Source organism: Glandiceps talaboti, chromosome 10, assembly GCF_964340395.1.
Source record: "Glandiceps talaboti chromosome 10, keGlaTala1.1, whole genome shotgun sequence".
NCBI lineage: Eukaryota > Metazoa > Hemichordata > Enteropneusta > Spengelidae > Glandiceps > Glandiceps talaboti.
Genome location: NC_135558.1, coordinates 23,357,463 through 23,381,635, shown reverse-complemented (window position 1 = coordinate 23,381,635; position 24,173 = coordinate 23,357,463). Strand labels below are relative to the sequence as shown.

The 24,173-nt window shown below is 34.7% G+C and overlaps 1 protein-coding gene across 2 annotated transcripts in view; it reads left to right on the top strand.

Moving 5' to 3' along the window:
- The window catches only part of LOC144440809 (ral guanine nucleotide dissociation stimulator-like 1), a 79,206-nt gene extending 55,577 nt beyond the window's left edge, over window positions 1-23,629 (top strand). For both annotated transcript variants that reach the window (XM_078130203.1, XM_078130202.1), the window contains exons 12-17: window positions 953-1,074; window positions 2,819-2,917; window positions 15,145-15,265; window positions 16,806-17,003; window positions 21,535-21,649; window positions 21,987-23,629. In XM_078130203.1, the coding sequence (XP_077986329.1) occupies window positions 953-1,074; window positions 2,819-2,917; window positions 15,145-15,265; window positions 16,806-17,003; window positions 21,535-21,649; window positions 21,987-22,138 (807 nt within the window). In that variant the 3' untranslated portion in view covers window positions 22,139-23,629. The remainder of the gene's footprint in view (window positions 1-952; window positions 1,075-2,818; window positions 2,918-15,144; window positions 15,266-16,805; window positions 17,004-21,534; window positions 21,650-21,986) is intronic.
- The last annotated feature ends 544 nt before the right edge of the window (window positions 23,630-24,173 follow it).

The following is a 24,173-nucleotide window of genomic DNA, read 5'->3' as shown; positions in this document are numbered from 1 at the left end:
GTAATTAAGCAGTCATGCACTTTTCAAATTCCATATAATTTGGCACATACATTAACCCAAGACAGCACACACTTGTCCCAAAAAACCTGTTACCATAGTTTTTTTTTGTAGTTTTAATGAGCAATCAGCGTACGGGAGGCATTCAGTTTAAATCTGGTTGAGTTTAAGTTTTTTGACCAAAAATCACATTTTTTTACCCAAATCACACACCGATGGTAAGATCATTTTAATTTGAACAATTTCCCAACTAGACACCCAAGGTAATACACCCACCAAATATGGCAATCGGTCCAACAGTTTTGACTCAAAGTTGTTCACACACACACACACACACACACACACACACACACACACATACACACACACACACACACACACACACACACAGACAGACACTTAGCGATACCTATAGCACCACTGAACCTTATCAGTTGAGATGTGCTAAAAATTGTAAAATTAGGTGGAACTACAATCTAAAAGAGGAAATATTTGACAGATTGGTTCAGTATTTAGGAATGTTCCTACTAAGTGATAAATTATAATTTTGGCAAAAACATAAATTAATTTAGGCTGAGAAAATATTTGGCAAATAGATATGATAGTTTGTAATGATGTCTACTACAAATTTAGGTGTTATCAATGTGCTCCAACACACTTAGTGCTTTTTTTTTATGACTTTTCACTATAACTTGCATGGTATCTCATTAATGTGTTTACATTGACGTCTGATTTGTGAGTGCCTAGAGCTCTCAGGAGGAAAGGTGCATTATAAATTCGCATTATTATTATTATTATTATTATTATTATTATTATTATTATTATTATTATTATTATTATTATTATTATTATTATTGTTGTTGTTGTTGTTGTTGTTGTTGTTGTTATTATTATTATTTGTCGAACAAAAAAAAAAACAGATTGAGTTCAATATTTGTTTCTTTTTCATTTTCAGGAGTTTGAATTACTTGCCCAAATTAAACTTCTCCAGAAAGCTGCACAAACATACAATATTGATCCAGACAGTGGGTTCCAGGAATGGTTTGATGGCATTAAGATACAGTCTGATGATAGGAGGTAAGACTTACACCCCTTCCCCACCCCTCCTCCCCCACCAAATATTACTAGTAGCAGATAGTATAGACCCCCTTCCCCACCCCTCCTTCCCAATCAAAAATTACTAGTAGCAGATAGTATAGACCCCTTCCCCACCCCTCCTTCCCCACCAAATATTACCAGTAGCAGATAGTATAGACCCCATCCCCACCCCTCCCCCACCAGATATTACCAGTAGCAGATAGTATAGACCCCTTCCCCACCCCTCCTCCCCCACCAAATATTACTAGTAGCAGATAGTATAGACCCCTTCCCCACCCCTCCTTCCCCACCAGATATTACCAGTAGCAGATAGTATAGACCCCTTCCCCACCCCTCCTCCCCTACCAAATATTACTAGTAGCAGATAGTATAGACCCCCTTCCCCACCCCTCCTTCCCCATCAAAAATTACTAGTAGCAGATAGTATAGACCCCTTCCCCACCCCTCCTTTACCACCAAATATTACTAGTAACAGATAGTATAGACCCCTTCCCCACCCCTCCTTCCCCACCAGATATTACCAGTAGCAGATAGTATAGACCCCTTCCCCACCCCTCCTTCCCCACCAGATATTACCAGTAGCAGATAGTATAGACCCCTTCCCCACCCCTCCTTTACCACCAAATATTACTAGTAACAGATAGTATAGACCCCTTCCCCACCCCTCCTTCCCCACCAGATATTACCAGTAGCAGATAGTATAGACCCCTTCCCCACCCCTCCTTCCCCACCAGATATTACCAGTAGCAGATAGTATAGACCCCTTCCCCACCCCTCCTTCCCCATCAAAAATTACTAGTAGCAGATAGTATAGACCCCTTCCCCACCCCTCCTTTACCACCAAATATTACTAGTAACAGATAGTATAGACCCCTTCCCCACCCCTCCTTCCCCACCAGATATTACCAGTAGCAGATAGTATCAATGAGGTAAAGAAGTAATCTTTGTTTAAGCTTTCTCATTTAAATGGCATCAACAATTAGGTAAGGGCCTGCAAGACATTTTTTTAGTACAAATAACTGAACAATATTTTGACTTCAAAATGATGCAAAATGTAGGAATAAACACAATGACCTGGCTAGGTTGTGTAAGCAAGCCAGCATACATTAGCACTTAGTGCATGTAGACACTGACATTAGTACTCAGTAGTACGTGTATTGTTGGTTGGTAGACACTGACATTAGTACTTAGTATAGGTATTGTTGGCTGGTAGACACTGACATTAGAACTTAGTATAGGTATTGTTGGCTGGTAGACACTGACATTAGAACTTAGTATAGGTATTGTTGGTTGGTAGACACTGACATTAGTACTTAGTATAGGTATTGTTGGTTGGTAGACACTGACATTAGAACTTAGTATAGGTATTGTTGGCTGGTAGACACTGACATTAGAACTTAGTATAGGTATTGTTGGTTGGTAGACACTGACATTAGAACTTAGTATAGGTATTGTTGGTTGGTAGACACTGACATTAGAACTTAGTATAGGTATTGTTGGTTGGTAGACACTGACATTAGAACTTAGTACAGGTATTGTTGGTTGGTAGACACTGACATTAGAACTTAGTACAGGTATTGTTGATTGGTAGACACTGACATTAGTACTTAGTACAGGTATTGTTTTTGAGTCTGTAGCATTTAGCCTGTGTATTTGTTTTATCCATTCCTCCCTTCCCTGTTCACATTTTATCTTGTTAACCTTTGATTTGATATCTTTACAGTTATCAACTGTCTTGTATCATAGAACCAGTCTGTGAGAAACCATATAAACCACCTCACAAAGCAATGACTTTACGGTATAAAAGAGAACCACAGACCAAGTAAGTCACCCATTTTAATACACTGATTTGTATAATATACAAAGAAATAGCGAAAACTGAACGGAGCTTAAGGGTTAGATTGATTCTGTGTCATCGTCTGTCTGTCAATTTTTTAGCTACACTGTCAGCGAAAGCGAAAGCTGACAGTGTAGCTTTACGTATATGTTGGTATAGATATAGGTTGGTATAAGTAAGTGATCATGGTTCGTCCGTCAACTTTTTTTATTTTCATCATCTTCTCCGAATACTTTGATATTTGGTGTACATGTTCCTTGGGGGAGGCTATTCAGATTTGTTCATGCCAAGTTGATCTGTTCTATTTTCAATTTTTTATGATTTTTTTTCAAAAATGTTATTTTCATCATCTCCTCAAATACTACTTGTCAGATTGCTTTGATATCTGGTGTGTTGATGCGCAGAGGGTAGCTTATTCAGATTTGTTAATTTCAAGTCAGCACATCTGCTTTTCTTTTTTCGATGAATTTGTTTTGTAATTTTAAAAAAAATGAATATGTTAATGAGCATTATGGCCGACGCCATATTGGAAATCAGTCCATGAGACTTTAAGTAAACTGCCACTTTTCAAAAGACACCATTGATGTCAAACAAGCAATGTAATATGTGCTGTAGTCTTCATTCTATGCATTGTGCACCCAAATGACAAGTGTTTGTTCGAAACAGGGTTGTAAACTTCAAATCCAAATTCTGCACCCCTTCTACAGAATGGTTCATTCCAATAGATGCTCTCGGTCGACAGAGCATGAAGTTGCCGAGCCTGAAAGTGTGTGTATGTTGTCAATAAAAACGATAATACTCATTCTAAAATTACCTCATTTTGAAAGGAAAAGTACTTTGTGCTTCATTTATGGAGTTTTGATTTTGTATGATCAATATTGATGGCAAATTCGCCATGTCAAAATTGCCGATGTGGTAATGCACGACAAGTGAGTTCAGAGGACACCATTATATCTTCCCTAGCCACTACATGCAACAGTGCAATGCTTTGAAGCCTCTAGCCCATGTAGCAGAGGTTAGTACAATATAATTCTAACACGAGAAATTGCGCGAAAAATGAGGCACTCTCGGCTCAGCCACAGAGCACCTTCAGGTAAGTGCCTCTCATTTGCATATGGATAGGACAGAGTTTGGAACTTTGTGACGTCACTGCAGGGACACAAACACGCTTGTCAGTGTATCTTTGCATGCAAAGCCATTATGGTCGAACCAGAAGGTCAACTTCACAACCCGTTTTCGCCAGAACCCGACATTGAATATTTGTCAGATTCCTCAAGCGTAGAGCAATACACTCAGCATTAACATCTATCTGATAGTGGGACTTAGCCAAATTCATTCTAACCGACCGCTAGCAGTAACGATAGTTCCTCTGGTAGTGAATGAGTGAGGAAGGTGTGGTCAACCACAGAGACTGAATGACACTGCTTTATAAGGTTTTTTTCCGATGTAAATTTCACAGACAAATGTAGTCATGGCTAGTACACATTATATGTAATAGTATACCTGTGTTTAAATATCCACCATACAAGTTTAGTGTTTGTCTTCTGACTATGCCTTGCTGTCTTGTACCGCAACATGGACCATCCAGCGCATTGTTTACGTCCTAGTGAAGCCGTGTTGTTACATAAAGTGAAGGCTGTTATCAGCGTCCTTTGTTGACATAACTATTCAATGGGTGGAAAACAGCTCCCCCTGACAATCATCATTCTGCAACGCTCAATAGTAGCAAGGAGGCTGTTATCTCTCCTGGGGATGATGAATTCATTTATAGACATAACCCCTTGGGCACGACTAAGAGCGCACCTGATCCAGTTGTACCTATTAGCGCTTTGGCGCCCATCCAGTCAGCCATTGCAGACTTCCATCCCTATTCATCCCTCTCTTCAGCTTCATCTCAACTGGTGGCTGAACACGGCGAATTTAGTGAGGGGGAGATCACTCATACCCCCAACCCCGACATCTCCTTATTCACCGATGCGTCAAATGAGGGATGGGGGGGGGGGGCGCATGTGGGAGGTCATATGACAGCAGGTCAGTGGAATTTGAACGAATGCTGTCACCACATAAACTGTCTAGAGCTGAAAGCAGTGTTCCTGGCCCTCCAGAAATTAGAGTTTCTGGTAAGGGGGCATTGTATATTAGTACACTCAGACAACACAACAGTAGTTGCTTACATAAACAAATTGGGGGGGGGGGGGACAGTCTCCCCAACTCTATGTTATCTGTTGTGGGATCTAATGCTATGGTGTCAGGACAAAAAGATTACGCTAATAGCCAGACACCTACCAGGCAGGCTGAATGGGATAGCCGATGCACTGTCCCATCAGTGTCGGATACGACAAACCGAATGGGAACTACCACAGAGTGTAGTAGATCAGATTTTCCATTGTTGAGGTCGCCCATCAATGGATCTCTTTGCCACACACAAGAACAGGAAACTACCATTGTATGTATCCCCAGTACCAGATCCAAGGGCAATGGCAGTGGCAGTGGATGCTCTCTCCATGTCATGGGAGGGGATAATAGCATATGCCTTTCCACCAGTCATTCTGCTGCCCAGAGTTCTCAGGAAAATCCAGGAAGTGGGGCCAATGATTTTTCTAGTGGCACCTCTTTGGCCCACCAAAGCATGGTTCCCAACCATTCTCAATCTGTTGATAACTTCTCCTCTCAAAATCCCACTGAGAGAGGATCTAATGACACAGGACAGGAACATCATTCACCCGAACCCAGAGATGTTCCATCTTCACATGTTTCAGTTGTCGAACAATCCCTCAGGGAGAAAGGCTTTTCTAGAGAGTCTGCAGCCATTATTGCCAGACCTCAGAGACCCAGTACACTGGCTACATACAATGAGAAATGGCAATTCTTCTGTAGTTGGTGTGACAGAAAACAGATTAGTCCTGTCAAAGTCACTAACAGGCAGTTAGCCGACTTCCTTCTTTTTCTTTTTGTCACAAAAAAGTACTCTCCCAATACTATTAAAGTATATCGGTTAGCCATTGCAGCCACCATTAAAAGTATTGGAGGAGACGATTTTGGACAGGACAAAATCTTCTCCAACATGATTCGCCACTTCCTTCTTAAGCGTCCTCCCTCTAGACAAACAGTTCCACAGTGGAGTCTGCCACTGGTTTTACGAGCGTTACAGGAACCCCCTTTCGAGCTAATGGGTTCTGTGTCACTGAAAGCACTTACTCTCAAAACAGCTTTTCTTGTTGCCTTGGCATCTGAGAGAAGCGTAGTGCAATCCATGCCCTCTGTATTAGTGAGGGTCATTTTAATCTCTCTCAGACAGCAGCAATAATGCATACTGTGCCACGATTTCTGGCCAAGAACCAGGTTTTGGGGTCAGTGCCTAATCCGATTATGATCAAGTCATTGGATGACTTTGTTGGGCGAGACAAAGTAGAATGGACTCTATGTCCAGTAAGAGCACCTTGCTGGTATTTAGACCGATCTAAGTCATTTAGGAAGGGTAGGACACGGCTGTTCATCCTGTTTCCCCTTCAGTTAAAGATGACTGCTCCCCAGCAGATATTTCTAAATGGATTGTTGATACTGTCAAGTGGGCATACGTAGAAGCCCAACAGGATCATTTATCTCCTCACAGAGTCACAGCTCATGAAGTAAGAGCTATTGCTGCTTCATGGGCCCTCAGATCAGGCATACCTGTGGCTGACATTTTACAAGCAGGCACGTGGAGATCTCCTAATTCGTTTATTAGCTATCATCTGCGGGATATGTCTGACCATGCTGAGGATCTAGCCACTCTAGGTCCACTTAGCATTAGCCAGAATATCACATTAACAGGTCATACAGAGACACCCACCACCTAGCTGGTGACAAATTCTGTATCCTATTGTAAGAATATTTAGGTGAGTATATTCTGGAAACAGAATTGTCGTTTCTCCCGAAACTAATTTCTGTTGAAGGAAAGATACTCGCCTAACAGTCCCTCCCTCCTTCCCCACTGTCTCAGTTTAGTTGGGTTTCTGGACTAAGATTGTGTTCCATAGCAACTGGTCTTCCAACGTTGAGGGCAGTAATTGTAGGAGGAGGTGGGTTAATAAAGTTTTGTTGGAAAAGCATCGGGAATTGCAAGCAAATCCTATTGTAAGAATATTTAGGTGAGTATCTTTCCGGAAACAGAAATTAGTTTTGGGAGAAACGACTAATCAAAATGATCGCATCACAGGTGTGTGATTTGGGTCAAAAAATGTGATTTTTGGTCAATAAACTTAAACTCAAAAACTACTGGGCAGATTAGGCTGAAATTTAGGTGAAACATTCTTCAGGGTGTTTTTACTAAGAATTGTTCATGACATGATGGTCCCATCAGTGATATGCAGATAAGGGCTAAAATGTGTCGTTTTGGTCAAAAATCTATAATTCCAAAACCACTGTGCAGATTGGGATGAAATTTAATGGGAATGCATCTAGGGATGTATGGTTGAAGAAATATTAAGCATACAATGATTCCATGAGTGATATGCAAATTAGGTGTGAAAATGTTCATTTTTGGTCAAAAACTTGTATCTCAAAAAGTGCTTGGGCGATGAGTCTCAAACTTGTTGAGATGTTTCTGAAAGTGTTATTTTGCAAATTTTCTTCAAAATCATTTTGACAAAATTGGCCCTAGCAACCATGACCACGCCCTTAGCAACAGCCAAACGGTCGTGTATTTCACAAAGATAACAGGGATTAATAAACAATTGAATAAACATTCAAAAAATGTATGTAAATTTGCCTAGCAACAAGACCATGCCCATAGCAACAGCCAACTAATCACATATATTGCAATGATAACAGGAATGGAATGACAAATGAATAAACATTTTAAAAATGTATGCTAGTATGCCTAGCAACAAGACTGCCCATAGCAACAGCCAAATGATCACATATAACAAAATGTATGCAAATATATCTAACAACATGACCACGCCGATAGCAACAGCCAAATGATTGCGTATATTGCATGTGCACAAAGATAGCAACATGGTTGGATAGGCAACTGGATAGTCATTCAGCAAATGAACACTTATTGTTAGCATGGACTATCATATGGATAAACATTTTTAAAAACTGTGCAGTTGTGCTAGAACGCCATTGGCAGTATTTTCAAATGTAAATATGAGACAGTATGCAGCAGGGTCATAAATCTTTACCTGTATTTTCTATGGACAATCGGTAATTAACTATTGTATAAAAGTACAATACATTACCAACTTCTGTGTAAAATATGTTTAATAGTAAGACATCATATGAAACCACTAACCACTTTATTACATCACTAAAACAAAACTGCATAGTGAAGAGCTGAACAGCTGAACCACTTCTACATGTTACAAAATAAAAAATAAAAAAACAGCAGAGCTAGGTCGCTTGTTTATTTTCATCTTCTTCTCCAAAACCGACAGTCAGAATACTTTCAAATTGATATTTGGTGGTCATGTTACTTCTGGTGTCGAGTTGGGAAATTGTTCAAATGAAAATAATTGCATCAAAGATGTGGGTTTTGGCTCAAAAAATGTGATTAGGACATTCTTAGATGTGAGTAGATTAAGATTTGTTCATGACATGATGATTCCCTTAGTAATATGCAAATTAGGGCTAAAAATGCTTCTTTTTGGTCAAAAACCTATAATTCCCAAACTACTCAGCAGATTGGGCTGAAATTTAAAAGGGATGCATCTGTGGGTGTATAGATAAAGAAATATTAAGCATATAATGATCTCAACAGTAATATGCAAATTAGGTGTAAAAATGTGAATTTTGGTCAAAAATTTATATCTCAAAAAGTACTTGGTCAATGAGCAACAACCGAATGGCATTATATTCTGCTCAAATAGCTACACCATCTGGTAGACAATTAAACAAACATTCAAAAAATGTATGTAAATTTGCCTAGCAACAAGACCATGCCCATAGCAACATCCAAATAATCGTATATTGCAAACAGGAATTGAAAGCAAATGAATAAACATTCAAAAAATCTATGCAAATGTGCCTAGCAACAAGACCACACCCATAGCAACAGTCAGATGATAACATATATTGCGAAGATAACAGGGATTAATAGACAATTGAATAAACATTCAAAAAATGTATGTAAATTTGCCTAGCAACAAGACCACGCCCATAACAAGTCAAATAATCAGGTACATTGCAAAGATAACAGGAATTGAAAGACAAATGAATAATTCAATAAGTGAATGCAAATGTGCCTAGCAACAAGACCACGCCCATAGTAACAGCCAAATGATCACGTATATTGCAAAGATAATATCAGGAATTCATACACAAGTGAACAAAAACATTCAAAAATGTATGCAAATGTATCTAGCAACATGACCACACCCATAGCAACAGCCAAATGATTGCGTATATCGCAATGATAGCAACATGGTTGGATAGGCCAACTGGATAGTAATTCAGCAAATGAACACCTATTGTTAGCATGGACCAGCATATGGATAAACATTTTTGAAAACTGTAAAGTTTTGCTACAACGTCATTAGCAGTATTTTTGAATTTTTCAAAGGTGATGGTTTCAACTTCTCAAACAGTACTTGTCAGATTGCTTTGATATCTGGCATGTAGACACGCAGAAGGTAGCTTACTGAGATTTGTTAATTTCAAGTCAGTACATGTTCTTTTCTATTTTTTGTTATTTTTTGTTTGTATTTTTTGAATTTTAAAAAAAATATCTAATGAGCATTGGTACCGATGCCATATTGGAAGTCAGCCCACTAGACTGAATTAAACAGCCACTTTTCAAAAGACACCATTGACGGCAGACAACAGGGTTGTAGACTTCAAGCTTTATGATAATGAGCATGCATATTGTGACCAATGCCATTTTGTGTATATTGCTTCAATGAACTGAGTTCTCAACAAAACAAATGTGAACGCATTTGACTCGGTGAGTAAAAATTAACATATTTTCATAGTAATTGAGCAGACTTAGGATAGTTGAATATTTATTTGAGTCCTTGTTGGTGCTATAAACATTTTGTTGTGATGTTGACGTTTGCAGTTTGTTTCACGAAATTCACCACATTTTTAGTTCACATATGGGAGGTAATGTTGTGGCGATGTCTGTTTGTCTGTCTGTGTGTCTGTGCAGAAATTTTGTTCCACTGATATCTCAAAAAGGACTGAAGCAAATGTTCTGCAGTTTACTATGTGGCATTGTCAGGCTGTAACTTAGAACTGATTAGTTTTTGGTGGGAGTGGCTTGTATAATCAATGATTTCACATGTGGGGTTATATGTGCATAACGACTGCACCAAATTAAACTAAACTTGCTACATCTACAAATCATACAAAAATATAAAAGCACCAAAAGACGTTAACTTTTGTCAAGTTAATTAAGAGCTAATTTGCATAATTAATGAATGTGTAACTCAGGTTATGGATCCAGAATGGCTTTATCAAATTTAATGAAACTTGCCACAGATATTTATCAAATTTAATGAAACTTGCCACAGATATTTATCAAATTTAATGAAACTTGCCACAGATATTTATCAAATTTAATGAAACTTGCCACAGATATTTATCATACAGAGATATGAAACTTGCCACAGATATTTATCATACAGAGATATGAAACTTGCCACAGATATTTATCATACAGAGATATGAAACTTGCCACAGATATTTATCATACAGAGATATGAAACTTGCCACAGATATTTATCATACAGAGATATGAAACTTGCCACAGATAATTATCATACAGAGATATGAAACTTGCCACAGATATTTATCATACAGAGATATGAAACTTGCCACAGATATTTATCATACAGAGATATGAAACTTGCCACAGATAATTATCATACAGAGATATGAAACTTGCCACAGATATTTATCATACAGAGATATGAAAATTCTTAATTCAATTTAGTGCTGTCAATTAATTGCTCATTTACATAATTAAAGAACTTGTCAATTAATTGCTCATTTACATAATTAAAGAACTTTGGAAAGTAGGGCCTATTCCAAGAAAGACCACCAAATTTGATGAAACTTTCTAAAGATATTGACCGAGCAAAGATTTGATGGTATCGATTCAATTGCTAATTTGCATATTTTATGAACTTTTGCAAGAAGAGATATATAGCCAGGACTGTACTGAATTCAAGTGAATTTGCTACAGATATTGATTACACAAAGGTATGACAGTACAGAAAGACATTACAAAGTCTTGGTAAGCACATTAACAACATTTTCCCTCATACAGGAGTATTTTCAGTTCATCTCTGGTTACTACATGAAATGCAATGTGTGTACTTTGTTGAAATGGTCAAACAACGGGCCACTTTCTGACATAAACGTGTCTTAATAAGTTGTAAGGTGGAAGCATATGATTTTGGTGATGAAATTAATTTGTTTGATATGCTCTGATTGCTGTACGGCCACGTCAACATTTGACACCGAAACTTTCACCAATGTATAACGTTAGTGTATTGTTTGAATTTTACCTTCATGTGAGTACATACACTGGTGTACTTGTCTTGATGTCAATATTGACAGGGCACTCGATATAATGGATCATATATTGCATAGCTGTGTGCCAAATTTATTGCGTAGATTGTATTTGTCTGTCGGAGGTATTTATTTTTCTACGTTCATGAAAAGATTATTGGAACAGTGAGTTTTTCGGATGTTGAACAAAATTGCAGTCGTCAGAATGGGTCATGACATTGTGCTTTCAAGTTGACATGTACTTTGTTTTTGATTTGTTTAGGTCAACTGACTGTGCTGTCTTCCAACTAGTAATCACTTGATCAAATGTAATACATCTTAATTTTGATTATGTAGTCTTTGAATCAATGCTAGATTTTCTCCATGATGAAATAAATTAGTTTATAATTACATCTATTGTACTAAAGATTTGTAATTTAAATCATTAAAATAAGTTTTTATTTTTATTTTGCAGATAATGCCAAAAAAAGAAAAATTGGAAGAAGGCAGCTGTGAAAAAAAGAGTGTCTTCTCATTTGTAATTTAATAGTTCCTGTGTTTGTATCTTATGTGCAATAAAGTTTTTCTGCATAAATTGTATTTGGTTTCATTTTCCTGTGAAAAAAATAAAATATTGATGTAAATGGACAACTGAAATATGGATGACTAAGTGTGTATGATGAATGGGTGTATGTGTGTTAATGCATAAGAATACTCTACAAAACTCCACAGTGAGTGAGATATCCTGTTTTCTATGCTCAAACATTGAATTTAGAAGCATGGCAAGTTTCCCACTGTACAGAATACTGTGGTAAATTTTTAAAGATTTTGTAACCATGTAATTAGTTATTTATAGCTCCCTGATTGCTTACTTCGACGTGGAAAAGTTATCTTGCCAAAAGGGAAAAGTGGTGTACTAAAATTTCCTGCAGAATCTTTCCAAAGCAAACTTAACAAGTGTAGATGGAATTAAGGAAAAGATTAGTCCAGAGCCTTGTGTTGGTGTCAAGACCAATATGTTGTAGGGAGATAGTAACACCAACATATTGTATGGCATAATCATGATCATAGACAGTCAATGATTCCATCTAGCCTGTAGGTTAACATTGTAATGTACAGTTGATAGACAGTCTATGATTCCATCTAGCCTGTAGGTTAACATTGTAATGTACAGTTGATAGACAGTCTATGATTCCATCTAGCCTGTAGGTTAACATTGTAATGTACAGTTGATAGACAGTCTATGATTCCATGTAGCCTGTAGGTTGACATTGTAACATACAGTTGATAGACAGTCTGTGATTCCATGTAGTCTGTAGGTTAACATTGTAACATACAGTTGATAGACAGTCTATGATTCCATGTAGCCTGTAGGTTAACATTGTAATGTACAGTTGATAGACAGTCTATGATTCCATGTAGCCTGTAGGTTGACATTGTAACATACAGTTGATAGACAGTCTATGATTCCATGTAGCCTGTAGGTTAACATTGTAATGTACAGTTGATAGACAGTCTATGATTCCATCTAGCCTGTAGGTTAACATTGTAATGTACAGTTGATAGACAGTCTATGATTCCATGTAGCCTGTAGGTTGACATTGTAACATACAGTTGATAGACAGTCTGTGATTCCATGTAGTCTGTAGGTTAACATTGTAACATACAGTTGATAGACAGTCTATGATTCCATGTAGCCTGTAGGTTAACATTGTAATGTACAGTTGATAGACAGTCTATGATTCCATGTAGCCTGTAGGTTGACATTGTAACATACAGTTGATAGACAGTCTATGATTCCATGTAGCCTGTAGGTTAACATTGTAATGTACAGTTGATAGACAGTCTATGATTCCATGTAGCCTGTAGGCTGACATTGTAATGTACAGTTGGTAGACAGTCTATGATTCCATGTAGTCTGTAGGTTGACATTGTAATGTACAGTTGATAGACAGTCTATGATTCCATGTAGCCTGTAGGTTGACATTGTAATGTACAGTTGATAGACAGTCTATGATTCCATGTAGCCTGTAGGCTGACATTGTAATGTACAGTTGGTAGACAGTCTATGATTCCATGTAGTCTGTAGGTTAACATTGTAATGTACAGTTGATAGACAGTGTATTATTCCATGTAGCCTGTAGGTTGACATTGTAATGTACAGTTGGTAGACAGTATGTGATTCCATGTAGCCTGTAGGTTAACATTATAATGTACAGTTGATAGACAGTCTATGATTCCATGTAGCCTGTAGGTTAACATTGTAATGTACAGTTGGTAGACAGTCTATGATTCCATGTAGCCTGTAGGTTAACATTGCAATGTACAGTTGATAGACAGTCTATGATTCCATGTAGCCTGTAGGTTAACATTGTAATGTACAGTTGATAGACAGTCTATGATTCCATGTAGCCTGTAGGTTAACATTGTAATGTACAGTTGATAGACAGTCTATGATTCCATGTAGCCTGTAGGTTGACATTGTAACATACAGTTGATGAAGTTCAAATTAGGGGTAAACATAGAATATTTGTGAAATGATAAGTATTACTATAATATAAAAGTACAATACTTTACCAACCTTCTGTTTGAAATGTGTTCTATAGTGTCATTAAATGAAATCACTAATTACTTTATTACTTTGCTAAAATCAAAACTGCATAGTGGGAGAGCTGAACAACTGAACCATTTCTTACAAAAAAAACCCCCAAAAGACAAAAAAAAAAGCACAGCGGAGATATTCTGACCGATAGATCGCTTTGCTATATTATTTAATTCAAATCATAGTTTTCAAGCTGTTTATTTCAAATCATAAAGTTTTTAGCTTGTTTATTTCAAATCATAAAGTTTTTAGCTTGTTTATTTCAAATCATAATTTTCAACCTGTTATTTCAAATCATAAAGAATGCTACCTGTTTATTTCAAATCATAAAGATTGCTACCTGTTTATTTCAAATCATAAAGATTGCTACCTATTTATTTCAAATCATCGTTTTCAATCTGTTTATTTTAAATTATTATTTATTCAACCTGTTTATTTCAAATCATAAAGATTGCTACCTATTTATTTCAAATCATCGTTTTCAATCTGTTTATTTCAAATCATTAAGTATTCAACCTGTTTATTTCAAATCATAAAGATTGCTACCTGTTTATTTCAAATCATAGTTTTCAACCTGTTTATTTCAAAATTAATCATTAAGTATTCAACCTGTTTATTTCAAATCATAAAGATTGCTACCTGTTTATTTCAAATCATAAATATTGCTACCTGTTTATTTCAAATCATTAAGTATTCAACCTGTTTATTTCAAATCATTAAGTATTCAACCTGTTTATTTCAAATCAGAAAGATTGCTACCTGTTTATTTCAAATCATTAAGTATTCAACCTGTTTATTTCAAATCATTAAGTATTCAACCTGTTTATTTCAAATCATAAATATTGCTACCTGTTTATTTCAAATCATTAAGTATTCAACCTGTTTATTTCAAATCATTAAGTATTCAACCTGTTTATTTCAAATCATAAAGATTGCTACCTGTTTATTTGAAATCATAAAGTTTTCAACCTTTGTGTTTTTAATCATGATGGATGTAAATAAGATTTTATGTGAATAACAAGTCATGCACTTTGTTTATTATTCTGAAATATTTTGCTCTGATTTGAAATTTTTCTGTTAATAAATTTTAAGCACCAAACTGTGTTTGCTCTGACATTTGAAATTATAATTTCAGTTCAAAATGGAGACCCAAGTCTGAGTTCTTCCAATGGTCCTCTGGAAGCTCTGGTAGCTCCACAAGTTCTGAAGATCAAAGTAGTGTTGACAGTGGTGATTCTGCTATAGGAGAGTGTAAGGTAAGTTATGTCAGTGATATTGATGTTAAGTCCAAACTAACACCTGTACACTCAACAAGCTGTTAATACTAGTTAAACCACATTACAGAAAATAAAATGTAGCAACTACAGAAAATAAAGACTAGCAACTACAGAAAATAATGACTAGCAACTACAGAAAATAATGACTAGCAACTACAGAAAATAAAGACTAGCAACTACAGAAAATAATGACTAGCAACTACAGAAAATAAAGACTAGCAACTACAGAAAATAAAGACTAGCAACTACAGAAAATAATGACTAGCAACTACAGAAAATAAAGACTAGCAACTACAGAAAATAAAGACTAGCAACTACAGAAAATAATGACTAGCAACTACAGAAAATAAAGACTAGCAACTACAGAAAATAAAGACTAGCAACTACAGAAAATAATGACTAGCAACTACAGAAAATAAAGACTAGCAACTACAGAAAATAATGACTAGCAACTACAGAAAATAATGACTAGCAACTACAGAAAATAAAGACTAGCAACTACAGAAAATAATGACTAGCAACTACAGAAAATAATGACTAGCAACTACAGAAAATAATGACTAGCAACTACAGAAAATAATGACTAGCAACTACAGAAGCAACTACAGAAGAAGTATTAACCAAAAGTACTTGGTCCATGAAACTGAAACTTGGTGAGATGTTTCTAGAAGTGTTATTCTGCAGATTTTCTTCAAAACATTTTGACACAATTGGGGTTGTCAGTGGCCGTCAGTGGTTGACCTCTGCAGTCTGGGTTTGAACCCGCCAGGTGTCAGTTGGGTTTGAATTTAAATTTAACCAGGTCTATATGTGAGAAGGGTGATGCTCAGTTTGATCCTGCCGAACAATGTAGGTTTTCCCCCGGGTACTCTGATTTCCTTCTGCTGCTTCAAAACTATGGCACTAGGGCGCAGCTCTTTCTGAATTTATTTTGACGAATAAAGATTATTTTTATAATATTATTTAATTATTATTGAATTGGCCCTAGCAACCATGACCATGCCCTTAGCAACAGCCAAATGGCAGTATATTTTGGTTAAATAACATCATCTGGTACGAAAGTGAGTAAACATTCAAAAATGTATGCAAATATCCCTAGCAACCATGACCACGCCCATGGCAACAGCCAAATGGTGGTGTATTTCACAAAGATAATGGATTCTTAGACAAGTGAACAAACATTCAAAAGGTGTATGTAAATATGCCTAGCAACAAGACCATGCCCATGGCAACAGCCAAATGATCACATATATTGCTAAGATAACATCAGGGATTCATAGACAAGTGAACAAACATTCAAAAATATATACAGATACCGGTATGTCTAGCAATATGACCACACCCGTAGCAACAGCCAAATGATTGCGTATATCGCAAAGATAACAACAGGATTGGATGGGCAACTGGATAGTCATTCAGCAAATAAACACCTTACCTAGCATGGATCAACATGTGGTTAAACATTTTAAAAACTATACAGTTGTGCTACAGTGCAATTAACGCTATTTTTATTTTTCAGAGGATGTCAAGATCATCGTCTTGTTCATCTTTTTTATCACTGGACTCCTCATTATCCTACACATCAAGTCCCTTTCCATCTCCAACATCACAGTCACCTCCCCTCTTACCAGCTAGATTTGTGTCTCAAGACAGTTGTGTCATCAAGGTTAGTCTTGATGAACAAGAAAGCAGGGGAAATATGTACAAGAGTATTAGGGTGAGTGAATTTATTATTAAACTTAAACTATCAAAATTATTTAAAGTTAAAGTGAGAGCAGGCAAGAGTCATTCAAAACCCATCTGTGTGCATGCAGTCCATCTTCAAACCAGACCTGTACTCAATTGTTGTATATATCTATTTATATACAGGTTTATATCAAACCAGACCTGTACTCAATTGTTGTATATATCTATTTATATACAGGTTTATATCAAACCAGTCCTGTACTCAATTGTTGTATATATCTATTTATATACAGGTTTATATCAAACCAGTCCTGTACTCAATTGTTGTATATATCTATTTATATACAGGTTTATATCAAACCAGTCCTGTACTCAATTGTTGTATATATCTATTTATATACAGGTTTATATCAAACCAGTCCTGTACTCAATTGTTGTATATATCTATTTATATACAGGTTTATATCAAACCAGTCCTGTACTCAATTGTTGTATATATCTATTTATATACAGGTTTATATCAAACTAGTCCTGTACTCAATTGTTGTATATATCTATTTATATACAGGTTTATATCAAACCAGACCTGTACTCAATTGTTGTATATATCTATTTATATACAGGTTTATATCAAACCAGTCCTGTACTCAATTGTTGTATATATCTATTTATATACAGGTTTATATCAAACCAGTCCTGTACTCAATTGTTGTATATATCTATTTATATACAGGTTTATATCAAACCAGTCCCGTACTCAATTGTTGTATATATCTATTTATATACAGGTTTATATCAAACCAGACCCGTACTCAATTGTTGTATATATCTATTTATATACAGGTTTATATCAAACCAGTCCTGTACTCAATTGTTGTATATATCTATTTATATACAGGTTTATATCAAACCAGTCCTGTACTCAATTGTTGTATATATCTATTTATATACAGGTTTATATCAAACCAGTCCTGTACTCAATTGTTGTATATATCTATTTATATACAGGTTTATATCAAACCAGTCCTGTACTCAATTGTTGTATATATCTATTTATATACAGGTTTATATCAAACTAGTCCTGTACTCAATTGTTGTATATATCTATTTATATACAGGTTTATATCAAACCAGACCTGTACTCAATTGTTGTATATATCTATTTATATACAGGTTTATATCAAACCAGTCCTGTACTCAATTGTTGTATATATCTATTTATATACAGGTTTATATCAAACCAGTCCTGTACTCAATTGTTGTATATATCTATTTATATACAGGTTTATATCAAACCAGTCCCGTACTCAATTGTTGTATATATCTATTTATATACAGGTTTATATCAAACCAGACCTGTACTCAATTGTTGTATATATCTATTTATATACAGGTTTATATCAAACCAGTCCTGTACTCAATTGTTGTATATATCTATTTATATACAGGTTTATATCAAACCAGTCCTGTACTCAATTGTTGTATATATCTATTTATATACAGGTTTATATCAAACCAGTCCTGTACTCAATTGTTGTATATATCTATTTATATACAGGTTTATATCAAACCAGTCCTGTACTCAATTGTTGTATATATCTATTTATATACAGGTTTATATCAAACCAGACCTGTACTCAATTGTTGTATATATCTATTTATATACAGGTTTATATCAAACCAGTCCCGTACTCAATTGTTGTATATATCTATTTATATACAGGTTTATATCAAACCAGTCCCGTACTCAATTGTTGTATATATCTATTTATATACAGGTTTATATCAAACCAGACCTGTACTCAATTGTTGTATATATCTATTTATATACAGGTTTATATCAAACCAGTCCTGTACTCAATTGTTGTATATATCTATTTATATACAGGTTTATATCAAACCAGTCCTGTACTCAATTGTTGTATATATCTATTTATATACAGGTTTATATCAAACCAGTCCTGTACTCAATTGTTGTATATATCTATTTATATACAGGTTTATATCAAACCAGTCCTGTACTCAATTGTTGTATATATCTATTTATATACAGGTTTATATCAAACCAGACCTGTACTCAATTGTTGTATATATCTATTTATATACAGGTTTATATCAAACCAGTCCTGTACTCAATTGTTGTATATATCTATTTATATACAGGTTTATATCAAACCAGTCCTGTACTCAATTGTTGTATATATCTATTTATATACAGGTTTATATCAAACCAGTCCTGTACTCAATTGTTGTATATATCTATTTATATACAGGTTTATATCAAACCAGACCTGTACTCAATTGTTGTATATATCTATTTATATACAGGTTTATATCAAACCAGTCCTGTACTCAATTGTTGTATATATCTATTTATATACAGGTTTATATCAAACCAGTCCCGTACTCAATTGTTGTATATATCTATTTATATACAGGTTTATATCAAACTAGTCCTGTACTCAATTGTTGTATATATCTATTTATATACAGGTTTATATCAAACCAGACCTGTACTCAATTGTTGTATATATCTATTTATATACAGGTTTATATCAAACCAGACCTGTACTCAATTGTTGTATATATCTATTTATATACAGGTTTATATCAAACCAGTCCTGTACTCAATTGTTGTATATATCTATTTATATACAGGTTTATATCAAACCAGTCCTGTACTCAATTGTTGTATATATCTATTTATATACAGGTTTATATCAAACTAGTCCTGTACTCAATTGTTGTATATATCTATTTATATACAGGTTTATATCAAACCAGACCTGTACTCAATTGTTGTATATATCTATTTATATACAGGTTTATATCAAACCAGACCTGTACTCAATTGTTGTATATATCTATTTATATACAGGTTTATATCAAACCAGTCCTGTACTCAATTGTTGTATATATCTATTTATATACAGGTTTATATCAAACCAGTCCTGTACTCAATTGTTGTATATATCTATTTATATACAGGTTTATATCAAACCAGTCCTGTACTCAATTGTTGTATATATCTATTTATATACAGGTTTATATCAAACCAGTCCTGTACTCAATTGTTGTATATATCTATTTATATACAGGTTTATATCAAACTAGTCCCGTACTCAATTGTTGTATATATCTATTTATATACAGGTTTATATCAAACCAGTCCTGTACTCAATTGTTGTATATATCTATTTATATACAGGTTTATATCAAACCAGTCCTGTACTCAATTGTTGTATATATCTATTTATATACAGGTTTATATCAAACCAGTCCTGTACTCAATTGTTGTATATATCTATTTATATACAGGTTTATATCAAACCAGACCTGTACTCAATTGTTGTATATATCTATTTATATACAGGTTTATATCAAACCAGTCCTGTACTCAATTGTTGTATATATCTATTTATATACAGGTTTATATCAAACCAGTCCTGTACTCAATTGTTGTATATATCTATTTATATACAGGTTTATATCAAACCAGACCTGTACTCAATTGTTGTATATATCTATTTATATACAGGTTTATATCAAACCAGTCCTGTACTCAATTGTTGTATATATCTATTTATATACAGGTTTATATCAAACCAGTCCTGTACTCAATTGTTGTATATATCTATTTATATACAGGTTTATATCAAACCAGACCTGTACTCAATTGTTGTATATATCTATTTATATACAGGTTTATATCAAACCAGACCTGTACTCAATTGTTGTATATATCTATTTATATACAGGTTTATATCAAACCAGTCCTGTACTCAATTGTTGTATATATCTATTTATATACAGGTTTATATCAAACCAGTCCTGTACTCAATTGTTGTATATATCTATTTATATACAGGTTTATATCAAACCAGTCCTGTACTCAATTGTTGTATATATCTATTTATATACAGGTTTATATCAAACCAGTCCTGTACTCAATTGTTGTATATATCTATTTATATACAGGTTTATATCAAACCAGTCCCGTACTCAATTGTTGTATATATCTATTTATATACAGGTTTATATCAAACCAGTCCTGTACTCAATTGTTGTATATATCTATTTATATACAGGTTTATATCAAACCAGACCTGTACTCAATTGTTGTATATATCTATTTATATACAGGTTTATATCAAACCAGTCCTGTACTCAATTGTTGTATATATCTATTTATATACAGGTTTATATCAAACTAGTCCTGTACTCAATTGTTGTATATATCTATTTATATACAGGTTTATATCAAACCAGTCCTGTACTCAATTGTTGTATATATCTATTTATATACAGGTTTATATCAAACCAGACCTGTACTCAATTGTTGTATAGTATATCTATTTATATACAGGTTTATATCAAACCAGTCCTGTACTCAATTGTTGTATATATCTATTTATATACAGGTTTATATCAAACCAGACCTGTACTCAATTGTTGTATATATCTATTTATATACAGGTTTATATCAAACCAGTCCTGTACTCAATTGTTGTATATATCTATTTATATACAGGTTAACTTATTCCCATCTTTCATTCATTTAGCTAAGTCATGAGGAGCATACAACTGCTGTCATAGTAACAGCGTTATGTAAACATTGTATTCAAGACAAGTATGTTGATCAGTATTCATTGCTTCAAGTCCTTCCGGATGGGACAGGTAAGAATTTATTTATTTATTTATTTATTTATTTATTTATTTCTCTGTAATTGGGAATTCAGCAATATTTGAATGGAAAGTGGTTCTGTCCATATTTTAGCAACCTTGTAGAACTGAAAGAATGGGTTAGAGTAATGTTGACATTCCTAAGATACTGTATTTGACTGACTTTCAGAATACAGTAAAATACTTAAGATACTTTTGTCGAGTGATTTTCAGAATTTAGTAAAATTCCTAATATACTTGAGTTGACTGACTTTCAGAGTGCAGTAAAATTTCCATGATTCAGTATATGCTCAATCTGATTAAAACTCCCAATTTTTGTTTCCACGCACAGAGTTACAGATTCCAGACAGATCCAATGTTTTCTATGCAATGAATCAGGCTGTGCCAGACCTCAAATTCATACTAAGAAGAAAGTCAACATTATCAGCAAGTGAAAGTCGGCCAGTTATGAAGAAGAAAAACCGACTTAGTTTGTCAAGATAGACAAGAAATGTCAAACCTTCTTTCAGGTTTTTGGTGATTTCAACACAAGGTCAAAGGTCATCAAGCATATTATACTAACACCTCATCACCCCTACCACTTAAAATACTGGATAATCCCAAATAAAAATTCTGTGCATTGTACCAAAATGAAGGTACAGTAGGGGTTGAGAGAATTGAAACACCAAAACCCCTATTGCTAACAGAGTGGACTAACCTTACAATAAAACATTAGGGATAATTGCACAATGTCACACAATCTCAATGAGTGAACTTAGTTTATTAGGGGAGGAACTTCATTTTCAAACTTTTAACCAAGTTTTGACTGAAAACTTTCACTCGTTCAGTGATAACAGCTTTTGCATTTACTGATGTTGATATTAAAGTTGATAAAAATTTACTTCTAATGTGAGATATGGTGGTTTCTGATAGTATTTTAATGTCTTGTTATGTTTTTTACATTACTTTGATTGTAGTGCTGTGACCACTACAGTTTTTATCATATTTTACATTTGTACATATATGAAGATGTGATGACACACTTGTGAATGTTCATTTAAAGGGAAGGTGTGATGACACACTTGTGAATGTTCATTTAAAGGGAAGGGGTTTTGATCCAAATAAACAGTGTTCATTTGTTGAGCTTGTGCAATCCTCCCTTTAGCTGGATTTTACCAAAATGAAGGTCCATAAAGTTGAAAATTATTTTGTGGCAATGAATCCTACTTTACAAGCCTTATAGTCTTGTTTGTATATATATACATACAATTACTTTAACTGTTTTACTTTATAAGATGAGTAATTGTTTGAAATTGCAGAATGATAACTTCAAATGTCAAGTTGTAAAATGTTTAAAGTTTGCAACTCAAAGTGGAATAGTTGAAAGTGGCATAGTAATTCATTATTGTATTTTAATGGGTGTAAAACACCATAACTGATAATTGATTGTTAACGTTCAATATTGGTACCTAGTTGATTTGTGTTTTAGCCCCCCAACAAACAAAGTTCAGGGTGGCTATTACATTGAGTTCCATTTGTCCTTGTATATGTGTATCTGTGCACATCCACATGTATCTCAACCCAGTCTGATTATAATCCAATGTAGTGTACATGTCGTGATTTCTTTTTGGCTGTTACGTTTACTGTCGTTTGTTCTTTTGTGAGTGCTTGTTACATACATCTGACATAGTACTATTGGTTTTCCTGAGCCACACAAGAGTGGAGTGAATTCTCTCAACCAAGGAAAACTTGTAATACGCCAAAACATACGGGTACAGAACTTCACAGAAAAGAGCATGAGCACAGAGCACAGATAATGATGTTACCGTTATTATTTGTTCTTTATCTTTCTTTCAATTTCGAACATTGAGTGTTATTGTAAGATGGATTCTGGTTGGCTACACATAAGTACAAGATTTGGTACGGGAACGCCTATGATGTTGTGTCAGTTTTATGTGATGAGTGTTACAAAAGAACAAATGACAGTAAACGTAACAGCCAAAGAGAAATCACTGTGTGTACAATACACCAGATTGTACTCAGATTGATCTCAAATTTACATCGACCAATTTCAACCAACCTTCATGAAATGTCAGGTGATAGTCTGCAAATGCACGTCACTTTGTTTCATGACCTTCATAATAGTCAAATGGTGGCCATGTTTGTCAAAAATATTTACATTTTGCCCATGAACACTGCAAACATTAATAGATAGAGAGTTACTTCATGTGTTTACACCAGTGCTGTCAATACCAAGCTTTCTAATAGTGCCTTGACCTTGACCCTCATCATCAAGTTCAAATAGGCATAAAGCATCATAGCACTTCACATTTTGCTCACTAACTATGGAAGATTAATAAAGAGTGACCTCATTTAAGTATCCAGACCAATGTTATCTGTAATAGGCTTTCTGATGAGATTTTCACCTTAACCTCTATTTTCAAGGTCAAATTGCTCAAAAAAAGTTTAAATTGGGTATGCACACTCCTTAGATTTCAACCAAACCTGGCATAAATATCAGAAACAATAGTCCACATAT